The 20358-nt window shown below is 44.9% G+C and overlaps 1 protein-coding gene across 1 annotated transcript in view; it reads right to left on the bottom strand.

Moving 5' to 3' along the window:
* The window catches only part of LOC120226383 (adenylate cyclase type 2-like), a gene marked incomplete at its 5' end in the record, with an annotated part of 193035 nt that overhangs the window by 88616 nt on the left and 84061 nt on the right, over positions 1–20358 (bottom strand). Inside the window, one exon of the mRNA XM_039224564.1 lies at positions 7140–7301. Coding sequence (XP_039080495.1) covers positions 7140–7301 — 162 coding nt within the window. The remainder of the gene's footprint in view (positions 1–7139; positions 7302–20358) is intronic.

The raw sequence follows: 20358 nt of genomic DNA, 5'->3' as shown, positions 1-20358 counted from the left end.
CCCACCGGGCCGGGAGGACACGGAAGGAACTGGAACGAGAAGGGCAGGCACGTGCAATGCCTTTAGATCCACTTCAGGATTTAGTCACATCAGACGCTTTCCTATTTTTACCTCTTTTCCATGCTTAGCCCCATTCCTTCCAAATTATAGTGTCGTTAGACCCCATAACTGATAGCTTGCTGTGAAAAGGTATATACCATACTCAGTGCATAGCTAGATGCTACACAAAATGAATAGTGGCTCAGTCTCCTTTCTTCCCTCTTGTAGAAAATACTAACATCCTGTCCATCAACGGACGAATGGATCCAGAAGATGTGGTTTATCTATACCATGGAATACTACATGGCAACGAGAAACAATGAAATCCGGCCACGTGTAGCAACATGGATGGACCTTGAGGGTGTTATGCTGAGCGAAATAAGTCAGGCAGAGAAGGACGGATACCATATGTTTGCACGTATAGGAGGATTAGGAGGAACTTAACGGAGGACCATGGGGAGAAGAAGGGGGGAAATGGTGGGGGAGAGGGAGGGAGACCATGAGAGACTCTTGAATGCTGACAAAAACTGAGGACTGATGGATGTGGGGGGGAGGGGGGATGGGCATGGAGGAGGACACTTGTGGGGATGAGCACTGGGTGTTATGTGGAAACTAATTTGACAATAAACTATTTGTAAAAAAAAAAATATTAAAAAAAAAGAAAGAAAATACTAACATCCTGTGCTTCTCCAAAGACAAAACAGTAGGAAGAGACATCCAAATTCCCAACAATTAGTCTCCTCCAGAGCCAGAGTCCCAGCAGCTGGTAACCTGCTGTTTTCCCTTTGAGCTTCTCAGATTAGATCCTAAATGCAATTTAATTCCAGATTTCAATATACAGTTCCTGAATTATACTGAAGAAGAATCAGTTATGTGACAAATCTGCATGACTACTGACTATGCTCTTGCCATACACAACAGGCTCTATCTTCTACTTTAGGTCCAAACTAAAATTTTTCAAAGTATATCTTAAATATGTCAAAGTATCCACAGCATACAGGAATCCTCTACCATTTATCAGAAATAGGAGTAATCCTGTTAGAATAGAAAGCCAATAACCACTCCCTCACGTATCTTCTCCAAAAAATATGGGTTCCCATATAACTGACTTGGAGAAGTAAGTCTGTATTCAAATTCTGCCTTATCCCATGGGAAAATAAAAGACACATGAAATGAAAATCCAGAATGTGGTATGAATACTGAGGAAATGAAAATTTAAGAAAGAAAGTTTCAAATATAAAATGTAATCATGACACAGAAACAGGAATAGCTGGCAATTCCTGGAGGGGGCTCAGGAGCCTGCCGGCCGTGATGCTGACCTACAAAAGTGTGGTGAACAAAGAAGGGTAAACAGGTAAATCTAATCAGATGCACAGGCTGTAGGCGGGACCAAGGCTCCTGAGTGACAGACTCCCTACCCCTGTCCAGGAGGCAAGGTGCCTGCCACGCTTCCCAATCTTGTCTACAGGCTGGATCACCACCACTCTCCCCTGTGCACCGAAGCAGGAGGCAGCACCACAGCATCAGCGGTGAGGTTTCATGCTATTTTCCTAACCTCAGTCTCCCTTAGCCTGGATACAGCCATAAGCAAAGAAGACACCTTGATGCTCTCACAGAATTTTCAGTCAAATGTGTGCTATCTTAACTGATACAAGGAATCTTCTTATTTTCTCATTAACCATGCATTTGTGATGTACTTTTGGGGCTCACACTAAATTTATGATAAATAAAAACTTACCCAAGGGATACAGGAGTGCTGATGCATAGGGGCACATGTACCCCACTGTTCACAGCAGCACTCTCAACAATAGCCAAAATATGGAAAGAGCCTAAATGTCCATCAACTGACAAATGGATCAAGAAGATGTGGTTTATCTGTATGATGGAATACTACAAGGCAATGAGAAAGAATGAAATCTGGCCTGTGTAGCAACATGGATGGAACTTGAGGGTGTTATGCTGAGCAAAATAAGTCAGGCAGAGAAAGACAGACACCATATGTTTACATGTATAGGTGGATTAGGAGGAATTTAACGGAGGACCATGTGGGAGAAGAAGGGGAAAAACAGTTGAGGAGAGGGAGGGAGGCAAACCATGAGAGACTCTTGAATGCTGAGAACAAACTGAGGACTGATAGGGGTGGGGGAATGGGGAAGGGGGGTGATAGGCACGGAGGAGGGCACTTGTGGGGATGAGCACTGGGTGTTATGTGGAAACTAACTTGACAATAAACTATTAAAAATTTTTTTAAGATAAATAATTCATTCTTGGGGTGCCTGGGTGGCTCAGTAGGCTAAGCGTCAGACTTCGGCTCAGGGCATGATCTCACGGCTCGTGAGTTTGAGTCCCATGTTGGGCTTTGTGTTGACAGTCAGAGCCTGGAGCCTGCTTTGGATTCAGTGTCTCTCTATTTCTCTCTGCCCCTCCCCTGCTCTCTCTCTCTCTAAAATAAATAAGCATTAAAAGAAAAAAATAATAATACATTCTTCTTACATCAACAATGTAAAACTGCTCTTTTTTAAGTTTCCTGACATTTGAGGGTCATCCCAGATACCAGAAAAGCTGTTCTTTGCCACCCAGTTAGGAAAACAAAGATGAAGTAATTACACGAAAAGCTGAGACACTAGTCCAAAGTGGATCACAGAGAGCAGCTGGAGAAAACTTCTTCCTCTTCCACAAATAAACTCTGTTCAAAAACTGTTCCCTCTCTTCCATTTCCTTGCCCCATCCTCTCTCCTCCTGCCCTCCTATTTCCTTCTCTCCTGAATAACTCAGTCCCCAGCCTTCAGGCAGAGCAAGGAATATCTGCATCTAGAGGAGCCAGGGAAGCTGAATTCACACAAGGTGATACAGCTGGACTGGGTTCCAGGAGCCTCTACATGGGGAAAACACAGAGGACACAGCCCCAGTTGGGGGAGGGGGCACCCTCAGATGGATGGGTGTCATAGCTTGAACCAGAGGAGGGGGACACCTGTGAGGGGAGGGGAATTTGGGCCAAGTGAGAAGACACCTGTGTGGGGGTAGGGGTGACAACTGATGTAAGAGACTGGTTACACGCCGGCATCGATCCAGTAAGTAAATACAGTAAGAATCATTGCAACTCAACTCTTTTCACTATTGGCCATGGAATCCTAACAGGAAGGGAGAACACCAGCATGAAACTCTTGGTAGGTTGGAAAGACCAGTGGGAAGTCATGGCGTCTAATACGTCAAAGTCGAGGGAGATGTGGATGCATGTGCACCTTGCCGTGGAGTAGTGACAAGTCAGTGGGAATGAGAAGGCCTATAAGCCCAGATCTTGCTTCTAAGCGCCGTTCTTCACTAAAAGGAACAGGGCTCCTTAGAGTGATGGTGGATTTTAGGGTCAGCGCAGGGAAAGCATGAGGTGAGCCTGAAACATCTTGTTGTGTTAGAAATCAAGGAAGTGCTCAAAGAGTGATGGGGACCCATCACAAAAGGTACAAAAGCCAGCTTGTAGGGGCGCCCACTGGTCAAGTCTGAGCCCAGAGTTGGTAGTGGCTTATAACCCACTATATAGAACTGGGAAACACAAGATGGTCCAGGCATGAATAAGTAAATAAAATAGGATATCTGCCTGGTTTCAAAGTACCTCTCCAAAAAAATATGCCTTAATCACAAAGAGAAGAGTAATGCCAAAATGGAAGAGCCTGGTGGACCGCCATCAGACTAAAGACCAATATAAATAATGAGACCCTGAGAGACCATGAGGAGAATGCACCATCGCCTCTGTGATTCCTGCCAAAGATGCATAACCTGAATCTATTTAGGAGGAAACATCAAACTCACCCTGAAGGCCATTTGACAAAATAACTGGCCTGTAATCCTCAAAAGTGTTGAGATCACAGAAGCCAAGGGAAGACTTGGGGTTGCTCCAGATTGAAAGACACCAAAGAGATCTGAGAACACAATGCAACGTTGGAGGGTTCTGATCTGGGCCCTTTTCTGTAAAGGTCGTTGTTGGGGAAGGTGGAGGGATCTGAATGACAACAGCAGAGCCATGTGAATTTCCCAATTTTGATATGTGTATTATGGGTAAGTGCAATGGCATTGGCACTGTATGAAACACAGTCTAAAGCATTTAGTGGCTCCAACTTTGGCCCAGGTCATGATCTCATGGTTCGTGAGTTTGAGCCCCATGTCAGACTCTATGTTGACAGCTCAGAGCCTAGAGCCTGCTTCAGATTCTGTGTCTCGATCTCTCTCAGCCCCTCCACTGCTTGCTCTCTCTCTCTCAAAATAAACAAACATTAAACAATAATAAATAAAGCATTTAGGAGCAATACAACATCAGACTGGTAACTTATCTTTCAGTGAATTAGGAAAAAAATTCTCTGTATTAGATTTGGAATTTACTGGTAGGTCTGTGATTGATTCCAAAAAAGGTTTAAAAAAAAAGGGATTATACTTTATATTTAAATGCACTAAAAGTCTCATTCATCGCTTTCAGTTATTAACCAAATTTCCTCAGCTGGGTAATATATTGTAGCCCGAGACTCAATTCTACTTCAAGACAAATGCTGGGAAAATAAATGTGCCAAGAACAATAAACTTTGTTAATCAACATGGAAGGGAATAGGGTTTTCTATGAAGTCAACATTTTGGTTAACAGAGAAGCATTACATGCTATCAATAGATTGCCAATGTTCCAAAAATAAAGTGAAACATTCTTTCATTTTAATTTTTTCTTTTTTTTTTTTTGAGAGAGAAAGCATGAGTAGGGGAAAGGGACAGAGGAAGAGAGAATCTCAAGCAGGCTCCAAGCACAGCATCAAGCCCGACACAGAGTTCAATATCATGAATCATGACATCATGAGCTGAGCCAAAATCAAGAGTCGGATGCTCAACTGAGTGAGGCACCCAAGTGTCCCCAAACAAACGTTAATATGGATCCACGCTATATAAAATGCACTCTTTCTTCGGTGGTTTGTAACGTAGGGGGGCACTGATCACTACTCATTGGCAAACCTCTCTCTCTTCATATGAAATCAATAGCCTTCAAGTAATTTTGCTTTAAACAATTACACGGTAGCAATATAACCACCTAATCTATGTACACTTTTCATTAAAAGGAATCAATGAAGTGTCTCTCTCCCATCACAAGGCAGTGCTATTTGGAGGTTATGTGTCCAGCAGTGGCCAACGTGCTTAAAGCTCTTCTCCTCAGGACTTTGACAGTTGCCAACAGACCCTCCATGTTACATCTGTCAGTGTATTTGCCTTTCCCGGCTCTGGGAATCACTGTGAAATTACTTCTGAAGAAAAGGAAAACCGACATTCCGTTCTTCTGTTTCCTTTCAATGTTATTCTTATATGAAATAATTTGGAATGAAAAGCTTTTATTCTTTTTTGCTATTCCAGAATTATCCTTTCCCTGGCCGTCCGCTGATACGAATTATTTTTCTTTGTGCGTTTGGAAACTTGAGTACATGAGTTTAAGATTACATTCTTTCCCAATTTTTTTAACTTGCAGAAGAAAATTAAAAAGTTTTGAAAGAAAAACAAACTCACTGCAGTACGTAGTGACCTTGACTTCATCAGATTCTTGACAAACCATTTATCCCCACCCCCCTTTTTTAAACCCATTTGATCTTGACAGGCATGTATCTTAATCCTCATTTCCAAGATATTTTTTCTATTACATCTGCCCCAGCAGACACTGTATTTATTCATGAAGGGGCTGAAGAGATAGTGGCAGCTGGCTCGCAAAAGTACATACTCATTCCCACTGCAAAAACAGACCTATCACCCAAGCCCCACTCCAGGGAGACTGGAAAAATGAAATTCATGGGGGAGAGGAGACACATTCCATAAATATCTTCAAGGGAGGCTCTGACATGCAGCCCAGGGAAGCAAAGGCTGGGGCACAGCCCCTCTAAAAAGGAACATTTCCCCCACCTCTTCCCAGACACAGCTGCACTGTTACTTCTTTTAACAAAATGCCACCTTCATCCTTTGATGAGTTACTGAGTGGTCTCCATCTGTGTCTCGGGTGCTGAAGGCCACTCGGCCCAGTGGCAGGGAATGCGTGCGAGGACGTGGCTTTCCTCCACGTCTGAACCAGTCAGCGGGAGCCTGGAGCCCGCTGTGCAGAAGCGGGGCCAGGGCTCTGACCTTCCTTCGGGGCCAGCAAAGGCTGTCTTTCAACCGAACGCTAGGCTTCCTGTGAGCTCGAGGAGAGGGATACTGAGAAAAGGGATTCCCAGAAAGCTTCCCAACTAAGTGGGATTACTAGACACCCAAGGATAGGTGTCCGGCTCTATTTCAAGTTTCCAAATAAAACATTCCATCGAGTGAACGACTAACGGGTTTCTAAGACCCCCTGGGGCTCATGGGATCCACATCTAAAATATCACTTTCAATGGCAGTGCTGTTCATAACCAATTCTCTCATCCCCTACATTTTCACACGATGGCTACATTTCTCACATTTGATTCTAATGGAGCATAATTAAACATACCTGTTCCAAGTAAAAAAAAAAAAAAAGATACTTAGGAATACCTCCAAACCACTGACCTTCATGATTCTGGATGTGCATAGCAGGAAATCCAATCACTTTTTAAATGATTTTAACTAATTAAATACAACGGCTTTTTCAAAATGCCATTTACTAGCAAAGCTAAATTTGCTGTCGCAGCATTTGAAAAGTTTTATTTTTCAATGCCCATGGACCCGCCAGAAGGTCAGGAAATGGAGATCTTTCCTTCTCTGCAAAGGGAGGGTTTGGGATATGAAGGTGGGGGAGAAGTATGAATTTAACTGTGTAAGTTACTTTCACTCTAAAAATAAGGGTGCTGCGCTCTCACGCATGGGAAGAACAGCTTTAAACATCAGAATCCTACGAGCATTCGGCAATCAGCAAAGCGGAGCTGCCATTTCCCATGATGGCTGTTGTTGATTGCTTCGCGTTGATTCCACTGATGGAGGCGGGGTGTGGCTGCTCCCCACTAGCGGCAGAGAGCAGCCCCCGAGCCCCTGGCAGGTACCCCAGCCATACCCTTAACAGGTGTATGGCACCCCTGGCACCCAGAGGCGGGGGGGTGGAGGGGTGGAGGGGGGTGTGAGGGGGGGCAGTCACGCACCTGCCAGACCAGGTGCTCCTTGGCCCCCGGCGTTGCAGACAGGCAGGCGCTCAGCACGATGGTGTGGGAGGAGGCTGTGAGCACGCTGGCGATGACGGCGTCGCGCATGTTGAAGGGCAGCATGGTGTATACCACGAAGATGATGAAGAGGAAGAAGGACACCTACGGGAGAAGAACAGGGAGAGTCAGGGAGCGCGCCCGTTCCCCAGGGCTTCCCTCTCCTTCCCGCGAAAGGCTGCACAGAACACCACGCACTGCACCCGTGTAGTTTTATGGGGTTTTTAAAAAATGTTTATTTATTTTTGAGAGAGAAAGAGACAGAGAGCGAGCTGGGGAGGGGCAGAGAGAGAGGGGAGACACAGAATCTGAAGCAGGCTCCAGGCTCGACGCGGGGCTCGAACTCATGAACTGTGAGATCATGACCTGAGCCGAAGTCAGATACTTAACCAACTGAGCCTCCCCAGGCGCCCTGAACCGCACCCATTTAAAAAAGTAGTGTTATGGGGCGCCTGGGTGGCTTAGTCGGTTAAGCGTCCGACTTTTCACTTAGGTCATGATCTCGCGGTTCGTGGGTTCGAGCCCGCGTCGGGCTCTGTGCTGACTGCCAGCTCAGAGCCTGGAGCCTTTTTCAGAGTCTGTATCTCCCTCTCTCTCTGACCCTCCCCTGCTCACGCTGTCTCTCTCTCTCTCTCCTAGAAATAAATAAAAATATTTAAAAAAAAATTTTTTAAAGTAGTGTTATGACAAAATAAGACAGCACGTTCAAAGAAACCCAACAGATTACATTAAAGGACTAACTCTCGTGAGGGCAAAAACTCATTCCTTTTCAAGTTGTGAAGATTTCCAGTTTTGATCCCCAAACGACTGCAGACATTAGGTAACTCTGAGCACTCCCTGGACCTGGATGCAAAGCTGGTCCTAAACTCCTCGCATTTAGCACTGTGCTCCAAACGCACACCCGGATCCCGAGCTATGTCTCCAGCTGTTTCGCGAGAGCCCTGGAGGGGGCAGGTGTCACCTGGCAGAGCTCGTGCAAGTGGATCAAACGGTGTGGACGTGCAACAGATCGCAACGGCTTAGAGACGGTCCCGCTGTTATCAAAACGGTCTGGCAGTTTCTCCAAAAGTTAAGCCCGGAAACACCACAGGACCGGCGGCCCCAGTCTCAACTCTATTCCCTAAAGAATTATAAACGGGCATTCAAACAAATACATGTACAGACGTGTTCGCAATAGGCAAAAAGCAGAAACAACACAAACGTCCATCAATGGATGAACAGATACACGGCCTGTGGCGCATCCGTGCAGCGGGACACCAGCCAGCCAGGAAAGCCAATGAAGACCTGAGATAACGGGTTTTAACACAGATGAACCCCAGGAGCACCGTGCTAAGTGCACGAAGCTAAGGCAAAAGCCCCCTTACAATAGACGGTTCCATTTGAATGAAGTATCTAGAGTAAATAAACTAAGAGAGACAGAAAGCAAATTGGTGGTTGCCAAGGGGCTGGAAAAGGGGGATATGGGAGGTCACCATATCCCTTTTGTGATGACAGACTTTCTGAACAGGATGGAGGGGATGGTCTCAGAACGCTGTGAATGTACTAAATGCCACCAAATTCTTCCTTTCAAAAGGGCTAACCGATGTTATGTGAACGACGCCTCAGTGAAAAAGGAAATCGATTGGAGAGCTTGGAGAAAGATTCGGAATGGAGACGGAAATGGTTTAGTATGTAACAGAACAGGCCGATTTCATTACAAAAGCAGCAGACACGGAAGGACACTGAGGAGGGTGAAGGGGTAAATCAGGGGTAAGAGAGCCAAGGTCAGGGGAACAGAAGAGTGGCACCCGGTGAGCTCTGCCCCAAGGCTCTTCGCTTGAGAACAAAAGTGAAGCTATATAAGGAAGGAGCTCGTTCCACGTTCAGAGTGACGCATGTTACATGAGGAGCCCCCAACCCCGGCGCAGCTGGAGCGACAAAGAGACAACGTGCCAGCTCTTCTGCGGGGAGTGAGGATATGTGTTCACGAGAGGGAGCTGGGCAAAGGCTCTGCTCACAGTGGGTGTGAAGAGAGCCAGGGCTGGGAGGTCACCGGGCCCAGGTTCGCTCCCCCTCCTGCACAGACAAGGGGAGCCACACCACATGTCCCGATCGAAAAGTAATGGTCACCATTTCGCTGTCCAGGGGTTTGTCGGATAAGCTGTATGTGCACAAGCATCACAGACAAAAGGGCATATGAAAGATCAGGGGCGCAACCTAAAAGGAAATGTGGATCTCCCAACATGCCCCTTCCTTTTCTCCCGAACACCTGCTCATTGGACAGGCACGTATAAAGCTTCTCTGAGGTTCAGGAGGTGGAGCACAGATGCAGAATCCCGGCTCTCGGGCACTTGAAAGCCCAGGGGAAAGAGCAGGCATGTGTATCTGCCATCACTTTATGCCTGATGTATCCCGAGAGAAGGGGTACCCAGCCCCACTCCAGTGAAACAGTGGGGTGAAGTCCCTGAGGCATCTTCTCTAAGATCCCACAAGTTCAAGTGTCTCAGAATGACAGCCAAGAAGAATCGTACTAGGAATGTGAAAACCTATCCGGGAATCCCTCTTGGGGAGCCTCGGTCGGGCACAGAGCATCTGTACTATGCTGACTTCCTCCTAATTCAGTCGATTCATAAGGGACTTCAGGCCAAAACATGTGGGCAAAAGAATCGCCATGGCCATACTACTTTCCTGGTAAATATTTTTAATTTACCTCTTTAAAAGACTATGAAGATGCTTGTCAGTAATGTATTCTTATACAGCATTCTACTCTATATCCGTATATGGAATGGGGAAAAATTATGTTAGACAGTTTATGTACCAAACACCTAGTAAAGATGGAAAGACATCAGGCATTTCTTTGGAGGGACCTTTCTGAGCTAAGTGCCAATCCATCCAGGCAGACTGGGGCAGTCCCCTGTCTCCATCTTCCCAAGGAGGGAATATACAGATTCATTTCTTAGAGCCCAGAATCAGATTTCAAAACTGCTAAGAACCAGCACAGGCATTTAAGGAGCATTCAGTGTACAGGTTCTTTTCCCACTCTAAGTTAGCTGCACCCTGCTTTCCAAAAGGGGTATCAGCGACCCAGAGAAATGGGGATCTTGGCCAATATTTCCCAACCAGTCAGTGTCAAAGCCCAAACAGGAATCTTCAGGTTTAATTCTTCCACGAGTTCTTGGTAAAGAGTTTGACAATTTCTCTCCCCTGATAGAAATCCCATAAAGTTGAAGGTCTAACAGAAGACACATGTACACACGAGCTGTTCCTGCAAGTCTGATGTGGAAAGACAGACCATCTTTTCCCTCCTACAAAGATGCTAAGACAAGCACAGAAAGCACCCGACATCTTGTCTCAGATGTAGAACTCTTTCAGTAAGTAGGACCGATTTTTAACAATCATTACAAAATTGCTAATGTTTCAAGATTTGCTCATATTTCCTTCATTTCTATACATTTAACTTTCAGTTTGTGTCTACACCGTGGTTTATGATAAATAAGAACACACAACAATGAATGTAACAAAATTATCATTTAGAGGGGCGCCTGGGTGGCTCAGTCGGTTAGGCGTCTAACTCTTGATTTCAGCTCAGGTCATGATCTCACAGTTCAGTAGTTCAAGACCCATGTCAGGCTCTGTACTGAGAGTGCAGGATCTGCTTGGGATTCTCTCTCTCTCTCTCTCTCAAAAGTAAATGAATAAACATGAAAAAAAATGTTGGTTGGAGAAAACAGTGATACTAAATACTTGCACATTAGGAGCTAAAACAATTTGTTTTTTAATGGTGAATAAGACTATGGATTCTGCAAAGCAATCATCTTAGCCTCAACACTACTGACATTCGGGGCTAGATGGTTCTTTGTCATGGGCACCGTCATGCACATGGTACAATGTGTAGAAATACTCCTGGACTTCTCCCAGTAGATGCCCCTGGCATTTGCTCTACAAAGTTGTGACCACTGCTGAAATGGCCTCCAGACACTGTTGAATGTCTCCCAGGGGGTAAGATCACCGTGGCTGAGAGCCACTAAGCCACAGGAAAAATCCCTTTTAGAAATAAGAAGATAGATAACTGCATAGCCATGACTTATTGAGAAAATTGACTTTGTAATCCCTAATATCCACCAAACGGACAGAAAATATTTTCAAGACACTGTTATTTCTACACACAGTATTAATGCAAAACCCTATATCTTACAAGAAGTATTAAATGATTATTTTCAGGGGCATCCGGGTGGCTCAGTCAGTTGAGTGTTGGACTTCGACTCAAGTCATGATCTCATGGTTCTTGGGTTTGAGCCCTGCATTGGGCTCTGTGGTGAAAGTGCAGAGCCTGCTTGGGATTCTCTCTCTCCTGCTCCCTGCCCCCTCCCTTGCTAATACTTCCTTTCTCTTTCTCTTTGTCTCACAAAAATTAACATTAAAAGATGATTATTTCAAGTATCAGAATTGACAATTACAGAAAAGAGCCTCTCTTTTAAACAACTACATAGTTTTCTTCTAATGCAAAGACCTGTAGCAGTTCTTTGAAATTACCATAAATTCTGAGCAGCTTAATTTTGGACAGCTTTAAAACTCCAACGTTATTTCAATTATTTTACAGTTCAGCAGACATTCTGAGCTTTGAAAAGGAAGCGCATGGAAAGCTTATCTGCAGTAACCAAATGGAGAATAGACATTCTGTTTTCCAAATGCAGTTACTCCTGTTAAGTGTTCATTTTTAGATGACAAAATGAATTTTTTAAAGGTCAATTAAGCAAGTCATATTAAATCAAGTTTGGAATTTTAGGGGCAGCATTTCAGGAGCAGCTCGGGGTGCCTGGGGAGCATTCCGTGGGGCTCAACAGGAAAGAAGAAAGTCAAGTGTGACGTAGATCCCACAGAGGGAAGAGTCTTCACTTTCTGTTGCTCCCAGAGGGCTCTACTTTTCTTTTTAGACTTCTTTCCAAAGCAACTTCAAATAGGGCCATATGTAAAACCAAAATGGATTTGGCACATCTAAACAATGTGTGGGTTAAAAGCTCTGAAAAGGCGAATGCAGGCACTCAGGTTTCATGTTACCATGGGGACATTCTCCCTAACTGTCTCTGTCCAGAGGCTGAAGAAAGAGGACCCCCTGATCTGATTACTAAGACCTCTCACAGACACCTGGATTAGCACAATATTTGAAGAGCCAGAACTCCTCCCAATAAAACCGTCTGAAGTGTTTCCCTTAAGTAAGGCCGCCATTTGCCTTCGTAAGACCTCTACATCTTCCCTCTGGTCTACCTGAACCTCAAGCTCAGAACTTTCAAATTAAGAACTGCTTTTTTATGTTCTTAACCTTAGACCTTTTCCAAATGGTCTTTAACCTATTCCTCCTGCAGGGTAACACAATTCTACCCATGACGTCTTCGTCCCCAACAAGCCAGGTGCAAGCCTTTTAAGCCTCACCATTGACAATTCTTCACGTCCACACTCAAAAACAATGTCTTCTTACTTTAGGACTCCAGTGAACTGCATCTGTTTGTCTGCGCCTCTGCGCCCTTACTTCCACTAGGCTCATGACCTTCCCATCAGTTAAGAAATACACTTCCATACTTTTCTTAGTCCTCCCCATCCCCCACCAAGGGAACCAAGAGTGTGTATCCTTCCTCATTTTTGCCCATTCCACCCCAGTCTCCATGCTTCTGGTAATCATTAGGACTCCTTACCCAATGTGTCTAACTGCCTTCCTCCTGGGAACACAGTACTGATGCAATGAGCATTTTCTTTCAAATCAGAGAAAGTCATACGACTTGCTTTGACAAATGAAGTGTGGGAAGAAGTCATATGTATCTTTTGGGTAGAAACCACTGCACAAGTTATCAAGCCCCCTCCCCTTCTGGCAATCATGGAAACATGATGTTGGAGCCCTTCCCAGCCTTGATCTCAAGTCTCAGCTGACCCACATGGACCTGTGTTCATTTGAATGAGTCATAATCCTTTGTGGCAGTAAGCCCCTGGGACCACAAGCACAGCTTAGGTGGTCGTGACTGACACCAAGCTCATACACACACATACACACACACACACACACACACACACACACACACACACACACACACTTTACTGATGGATAAATTAAATGCCTTTCTATGCATTATTCTGCAATTTGCTTTTAGCACTGAATTATACATCATGGGCATCTTCCCAAGTCTGTAGATGTGAATATATAATTTACTTTTTACCAATTACAAAATATTCCACAGTAATGGATCCACCAGAGTTTCCTTGCCCTAGCGTTTCCTTACAGCTGATCATTCATGGCAAGATAGGACCCCCCTCCCCTTATCCAACTGCAGCAATAATATTCTCACGGATCTCCTTTCTCCAACATTCTCCTTTCTGTAATCCAGCCAACGTACAGATACTAGATTGGTGATTCTGAAGGCACAGGTCCAGTTGGTTCCTTCCTTGGATCGACCTTTCATCCACCTTGCCCCCGTGCTCAGAACGCTTCTCTTTAAGAAGGGGCCCTCAAGGTCACAGTGTAAAGTGGAAACCACATGGGCTGGAGGTCAAGGCTCTCCCCAGACTGGCCTCTCCACCCACACAAACACCCTGCTCCGGAAGCATGCCTGCCCCATTCAGCCTTTGCTCCTCTGCGCCCATTCATGTTGGCCACTCTCCACTCTCAGGGAGTCCTCTTCCCTCTTCTTGGCCTCTTGAAATCTCACCCCGTTCTAGACCCACTTCAAGTACAAATTCTTATCCTCTCTCCACCAATACTGTCCAGCTGCCCCCCACCTCATCCAGTGGCCACCAGTCCCCGGATGTGGCCTCCTGGGGCCACCTCACCTCCATTCCGTCCACTCACTCCTTCCCTCGAGCTGGCCTCCAGGGCAGTTTCTGGGGTCTGCTGGGAATGCTCGTCCCTGAGTGCTGTGCCCGCAGTCCCTGCCTGGCTTCCTCCCTGCACTCAGGTCTCTGCTCAACGTTACACTCTTAAGTAACTCTGCTCTTCGAGGGGACACAATTCAAACCACAGTATCAAGATTATGCCATAGATCAGACTTTAGATGTCAAGTACGTCCCATTCATTCTGCATCTCGTATGCCATTTCCACATGGAGGATAAAAGATAAGCATCCATAGCATCGAAGTTGTTTACAGTTTATGAGTCACAAACAATTTCATAAAAATGAATATATATTTTTTTACTTTTTTGAACAGAAAATTACCGTATATTTGGAGAAGCAGTGAGGTTCCACTTAAGCAATGGTTAGAAAGACACAGAAATGGTCTGGTCTTTGGCTGCCCAGATCCCTGGTACAAAGCCCATGGATTCTCAGAGTGTGGTTCACATTTGTCTCAGAGTTCAATGGCAAGTGGAATGTTCCCAGATGTGCCAACAGCACATTCAAAGATGAAGCCTCTAGTTCTTCCGTCCAAGTGGGACCCCAACTTTACTGTCCTCGCGCAGCTCAGTGTACCCCCATTTCCCCAAGTGTGCGCCAGGAAGCACCATCAGGGGGATAATCAGGATCTCTTATGTAAATCGTCGTGGTTCTGTTGAGGATACACCATCAGAGAAATCTTTTCTACTCTTTTATGCTACTAATGTTAAGAGAAATAACATCCCAGTGAACATGAGCATTTTATAATCAGAAGCCAAGCTCCTCAAATCGTTGTTCTCTCCCACAAATCTCCGAGAAATCAAAAATAGCACAGTGTTGAAAGTAGCAGCTTGCTTTTCAAAGACCGAGATTTCACTAAAAGCCATAGGAATTATACCTGCTTGACTAGAGCATCAATTGTAGTTCTTTTAACACTGTCACCTGTTGATTTAGAAGAGGACTACAAAAGCCCAATTTTCATAAAATTTCCCAAGGGAAAGAGAGAATTCTTGACTATATCGATTTAATTGAGCATTCTCAAAGTAAATTCTAAATGTGAACAAGAGTTTTCTCTTTGAATGTTACTTCTACCTCGAAGGAATGCTGGCCCTGAGAACATCTATGCCGCTTGCTAATTAGGAGAATTTACATTTTCCTCTGGAAACAACTAGAAAGACATTTAGCCAGAGTGCACTCTAACTTCTTTTAAGTTTAAAATTTTAAATTCCAGTAGAGTTAACATACAGTCTAATATTAGTCTTGGGCATAGAACTTAGTGATTCGACACTTCCACACAACACCCGGTGCACATCATGTCGGCCAGCGCCCTCCTTAGTCTCCCTCACCTATTTCACACACACCCCCCCCCCCCCCCCCCCCCCCCCCCCGCCCCTCACCTCCCACTTCCCCTCTGGTAACCATCCGTTTATTCTCTGTAGTTAAGAGTCTGTTTCTGGGTTGGCCTCTCTTTCCCTTTGTTGATATGCAAAATGATACTTATCTTTTCATCTAGATTAGTATTTTCTTTTCTGTTCCTCAATCATACTTTCTATAAGGACTGGAGTCACTGTTATATTTCTTAGTACAAATATCACAAGTGTGTAAACAGTCTTTTCTTTACTTGAGGACCCTCAGTCATACCAATGTTTACCGCTAAGACATCAGTGTATGTCCAGGCTTCTGTGAGTATGTCTTTATGATTACCCTCTTTTTTAGGTTTCTCTGCCTTCCCTTTCCCCTTTTGCTTTCCCAGGTCCTCCCAGTTGAGAGAGGTATGCACTTGCACATATCCGTATCTATACTTATATGTGTGTGTGCATATACACATACAAACATATACACACACATATGTATACACACATACATGTAATCCCTGTGTGTGAGTGCATGTGTGTCTGTGTGTGCGTGCATATATAGACTTTGGTGAATCCACATATGCCACCACACTAAAATCCCATCAAATCTCTGCTCTTGTGTCCATTAAGGAGCCACCTCTCCTCAGTTTCGAGACAGAGGCTTTCCCACAAGTACAAATCAAGGGACGACTGTGTCTGCTCCACAGAGGAAGTCTAGATCCCTGACTCAGGTTGAATTCAACACAGTTCACGTCACGGATGCCTCCAGATACTTCTGGAACTTTCTCAGGTTCCATTCTCTTTTTAATCACTCTGGCTTCCCAGGGCCTCACAAGATTTCATATGGGGCTATAGGCTGAGTCCTCTGGCTCAGTCCTAAGATCTAATTCCAAGTCTTATACACCACGGCAGATTACACGAACACAACAGCCAAAGCATCGTTAGCACTATTTAAAGGAAAGCATTACAGAGATTCTGGATCGTCAGAACAAGCCTCGAGTATGTGGCTGCAATTCACGTCACACGGATTTGATCTCCCCAACCTCAAACCTTTGTCCTCACGTTCTCTCCCAGCTTATTTAATGAAACTTCTAGTCCCCAACCTAGGAGCTAGTCTTAGTAATGTTCTCTTCCTCATTCTCTTGATCCTGAGAAGACATTCTGAGTCCACCTAACGCTTCCCATCCGGGGCCACACCTCTAGCCCAAGTCATACGATCACCTCTGGATTCCTGAAAAGCATCTGCCTACACTAGTGTCCTCTAGAATGACTTTCCCACACACAGTCCAAGTGATTCTTTTAAAATTAAGATATAATTTACATATAATGTGTGTGCTTAAGGTATACAACATGTTGATTTGATATTTTTATACACTACAATACGGTTAGCACCTCTCAATACATATTCACATGAAATGAAAACAGCATATCAAAAACTCCCAAGCCAACTACAGTATTACAACACCAAGATAACAAAATGATCTAAGTGCCCATAGGTGGGTGAATGGATACAGATGAGAGACACATATCCACAGTGGAATATTTTTCAGCCACAAGAAAGAAAGAAATCCCGCCCTCTGCAACAACATGGATGGACCCTGAAGGCATCATGCTAAGCGAGATAAGTCCGAAAGAGAAGGACTCATACATAAGGCATCACATAGATGCAGAATCTAAAAAAAAGCCAACCTTGTAGGAATAGTAGAATGGTGGCTACGATGGCAGGTGCAGGGAGAGATCTTCATCAAAGGTTATCAACTTGCACTTAGAAGTTCCGGGGATTGAAAACACAGTATGGTGATTAAGTAGCAACACTGTGCCACATGAGTCCAAGCTGCTAAGAAATCAGACCTTAAATGTCTTCCCCACAAAACATGAATGATAATTCTAGGCTATGATGGAGCCATCAGCTAACATGTCATGGTAATCAAAGTGACCTTTTAACATGTTAAGACCGACCACGGCACGCCCCCTCAGTGTACATCCTGCCACAGGCTTTCTGTAACACTGACGAAATAACGAAGTCTTCATCATGCCAATGAGGGTTCGTCATGTGCTGGCCTGGTTGAGACCTCCAATCTTCTCTCTCACCAGCTCACATCAGCCACACCCACGGTCCCTCCATACTGGCCTTCTCGCTGGCCCCTGAACCTCAGGGCCTTTGCACTTTCTGTTCTTCTGCCGCACGTGTTCTTCCCCGATCCTCCCTTGGCTGGCTTCTTCCTGTCATTCAGGGCTCCCTACTCAAACACCACCTCCCCCGAGAGAATCCACTAATCCCCCTACTGAAAGTATCACCCCCTTCATTCCCTAGCTAATCACCTGGTTTTCAATTCTTCATATCATTGCTGGAATCAGAATGTTTACTTTTATATTTTTCTAAGCCTTAGTTTCTGTCTTCCCCCAGATAAATGCAGACTCACAGGGACAAGGGCTGTGCATGCATGGGTCCCTGCACCTGAGAAGAGGACCTGTCACCCAAAAGGCCTCCACAGATACGTGCAGGAAGGAGGGATGAAACACAGCAGGTGCAATGACCCACGGAAGCTGTGAGCAGGGAAGGCTGCAGCGGCTGACTGACGAGAGGCATGTGCTCGGTGAGCTGTTAACTCGAGGGCCCTCCGCAGACCTGCATGAACCCCACCGCCACAGGGCGGCTCGCTGGATGCCACTGGTTCCCGTCCCAGCTCACCTCAAGCCCTGATGGGGAACAAAGATACAGGGGAGCAGCAGACATCGGGGCTACATACTCTTCACTAAAAGACCCACACATGCTGTAAATCATTAAAATCACTTCAGAGCAAGTAACAAAAATGAAACCCACTTCCCACCGTCAACTGGGTGCACTGCATCCACTAGCCTGTAAGTGCCTGATGACCTCTGCCAGGGTATATATGCCCCCTTCTCTCCAGTTCATTACTTGTCTGGGCTCACGGTCCATGGGGGCGTGGGGGCCACAGGCTTCCTCTGCACGTCCAGGTACTCCCTGCACCAACAATGACCTTGAACTGTCCTTTGCTCTGTGGAGCTCACATGCCTGCTACACCAAGTAGAGGCCTCGCACCTGGGTCCCAGCTCACCTGGGAGCCTGTTAGAAATACACGCTCTTGGGCCCCGCCCTGGATTTATGGATTTGACTCTCTACTGTAATCCTGTTCCTGGGTGATGTGCATCTGAGAGGCTGTCATTGGGTTCAATGGTCAGTCATTCTCCATATGGTGGCCATCACTGCAGGGAACTTACAATATTCAAATCAGACAGATTCATGGGACAAGGGAAATGTTTTAACCTCCGCCACTTGGTTCTCTTCAAAGTCTGGTGCTAAATACATACTGAGTTAATCAACAAATCCATGAATTTTTGATGAATAATTACTTGTCTTTGACCTGGTTACCAGATTTTATTTCTTGAGTCCTCTGTACCAATTTGATTTTAAAAATGAAAACCAGGATTTAAAAATACATATATTTATTTCCAGTGTCAATTCCACTAAACAAGCCAAATGGCCCAGATTGTCAAGTACTGTTGGCTTGGACCACATCACACACCTTCCTCTGCGTGGTCACTTCTCCAGTCTTATGACAGGAAGCCCGTGTGTCACCGGAGAAAACAGAAGTGTCTGAGTCAGCAGATCGTATCGCTGAGTCAACACTTGAAAAGGTCAAGTAGAACTCCATCTTTTTTACAATGAAAAACATACTTAGAAATTCTTGAAAGTTAACTTCGTACTATTCCAAAGCATCCTTTCTTACCAAAATTCAGAATAAAACTCAGGGACACCTTGATAATAGAAAAGAGTTTATACTTCCTCCAGTTAGCTTCAGCCAAGATTTCCCAAGTAACAACCCCATCAGTATAGAATATGAAAACATTTCTTTAAATGTGATATTATTAAGCAAAAGACTATGTTCTCTGACAGAGCCTGGGCTGCAAAGAGTAATGATGAAATCATGAATCACCACGTACCTCTCATCTTATCCTGAAATATTATTCAAAGGTAGGGAGGCTGATGGAATCAAAGGAAAGAGTAGCTCTCACTGGGCCTCTTTTCATTTAAAGTAAGTAGGAGGGAGATCATACATTTTAGAAAGCTTGAAAAAAAGAGAACAGTAGGATGTAAAAACCCCTACATCCTAAGGGAACAAAGGCAGCTCACCATCTCCTCAGCCTCCGTCTGTTGGGAACCCTCAGAGGTACTGAAGAGGCAGGTAGTGGCTGACGTGGTTTCCTTTCCTCGGTCCTTCTCTTCCTCCTAACTCCTGGCTTGGTTCTGGGTTTCCACCTATCTCTATGTGTCACTGATCGTCATTTCTTCTCTCATCATTCATATTCATGTATCCCCTAGCATTTTTTTAACTGTACAAAACAGAAGGCATTTTATTAGCTATTGCAGAGAAGACACAGCCGTGTTCATAAGACACTTGAGATTGCTTGGAATGAAGGCCAGTTTCCAAACTTCTCCATTTGTTTCCCATACCTCCTTCCCCACCTCATAGTCACATAATGGCGGCAGAGTCTGTCTGCAAGTCTGATATGTTTACAGTTAAAAACCGGTAAACTCCCCACCAGTAATTAGCAAACCACTATGTCTGAAGGTGGGCTACCATCTTCATTGTGAAAGCATTTAAGTTGTGTCCCTTGGGCCTACGAAAAACAGTATAGTGTCTCCCCTTACATGCCTATTTCCCAAAGGATCTATTCACATGTTTGAAAAGATTTGTTCCTCGGCCAAGACAAAAATGAGAATACAAAGCATTCTTGAATGTTCCTTGGTTAGACATGGTTTCCTAACACACCAGAGGTGGTGGGAGATAGGATCTGTCCACAATTCCTCCCCTCTCCTTGCCCTTGTAATGGAAATCAGCAGGTGGAGCATACATCCCTATCTAATTAACCTTGGACTTGGCCATGTGACTTCCTTTAAGCAAGAGAATATGGGCTGACAGCGTGCCACTTCAGAACTGAGGCTTTAAGA

Source organism: Hyaena hyaena, unplaced genomic scaffold, assembly GCF_003009895.1.
Source record: "Hyaena hyaena isolate Hyena2069 unplaced genomic scaffold, ASM300989v1 scaffold_1670, whole genome shotgun sequence".
Classification (NCBI taxonomy): domain Eukaryota; kingdom Metazoa; phylum Chordata; class Mammalia; order Carnivora; family Hyaenidae; genus Hyaena; species Hyaena hyaena.
Note: the sequence above shows the minus strand (reverse complement) of the source record. Positions and strands in the feature narration are given on the sequence as shown.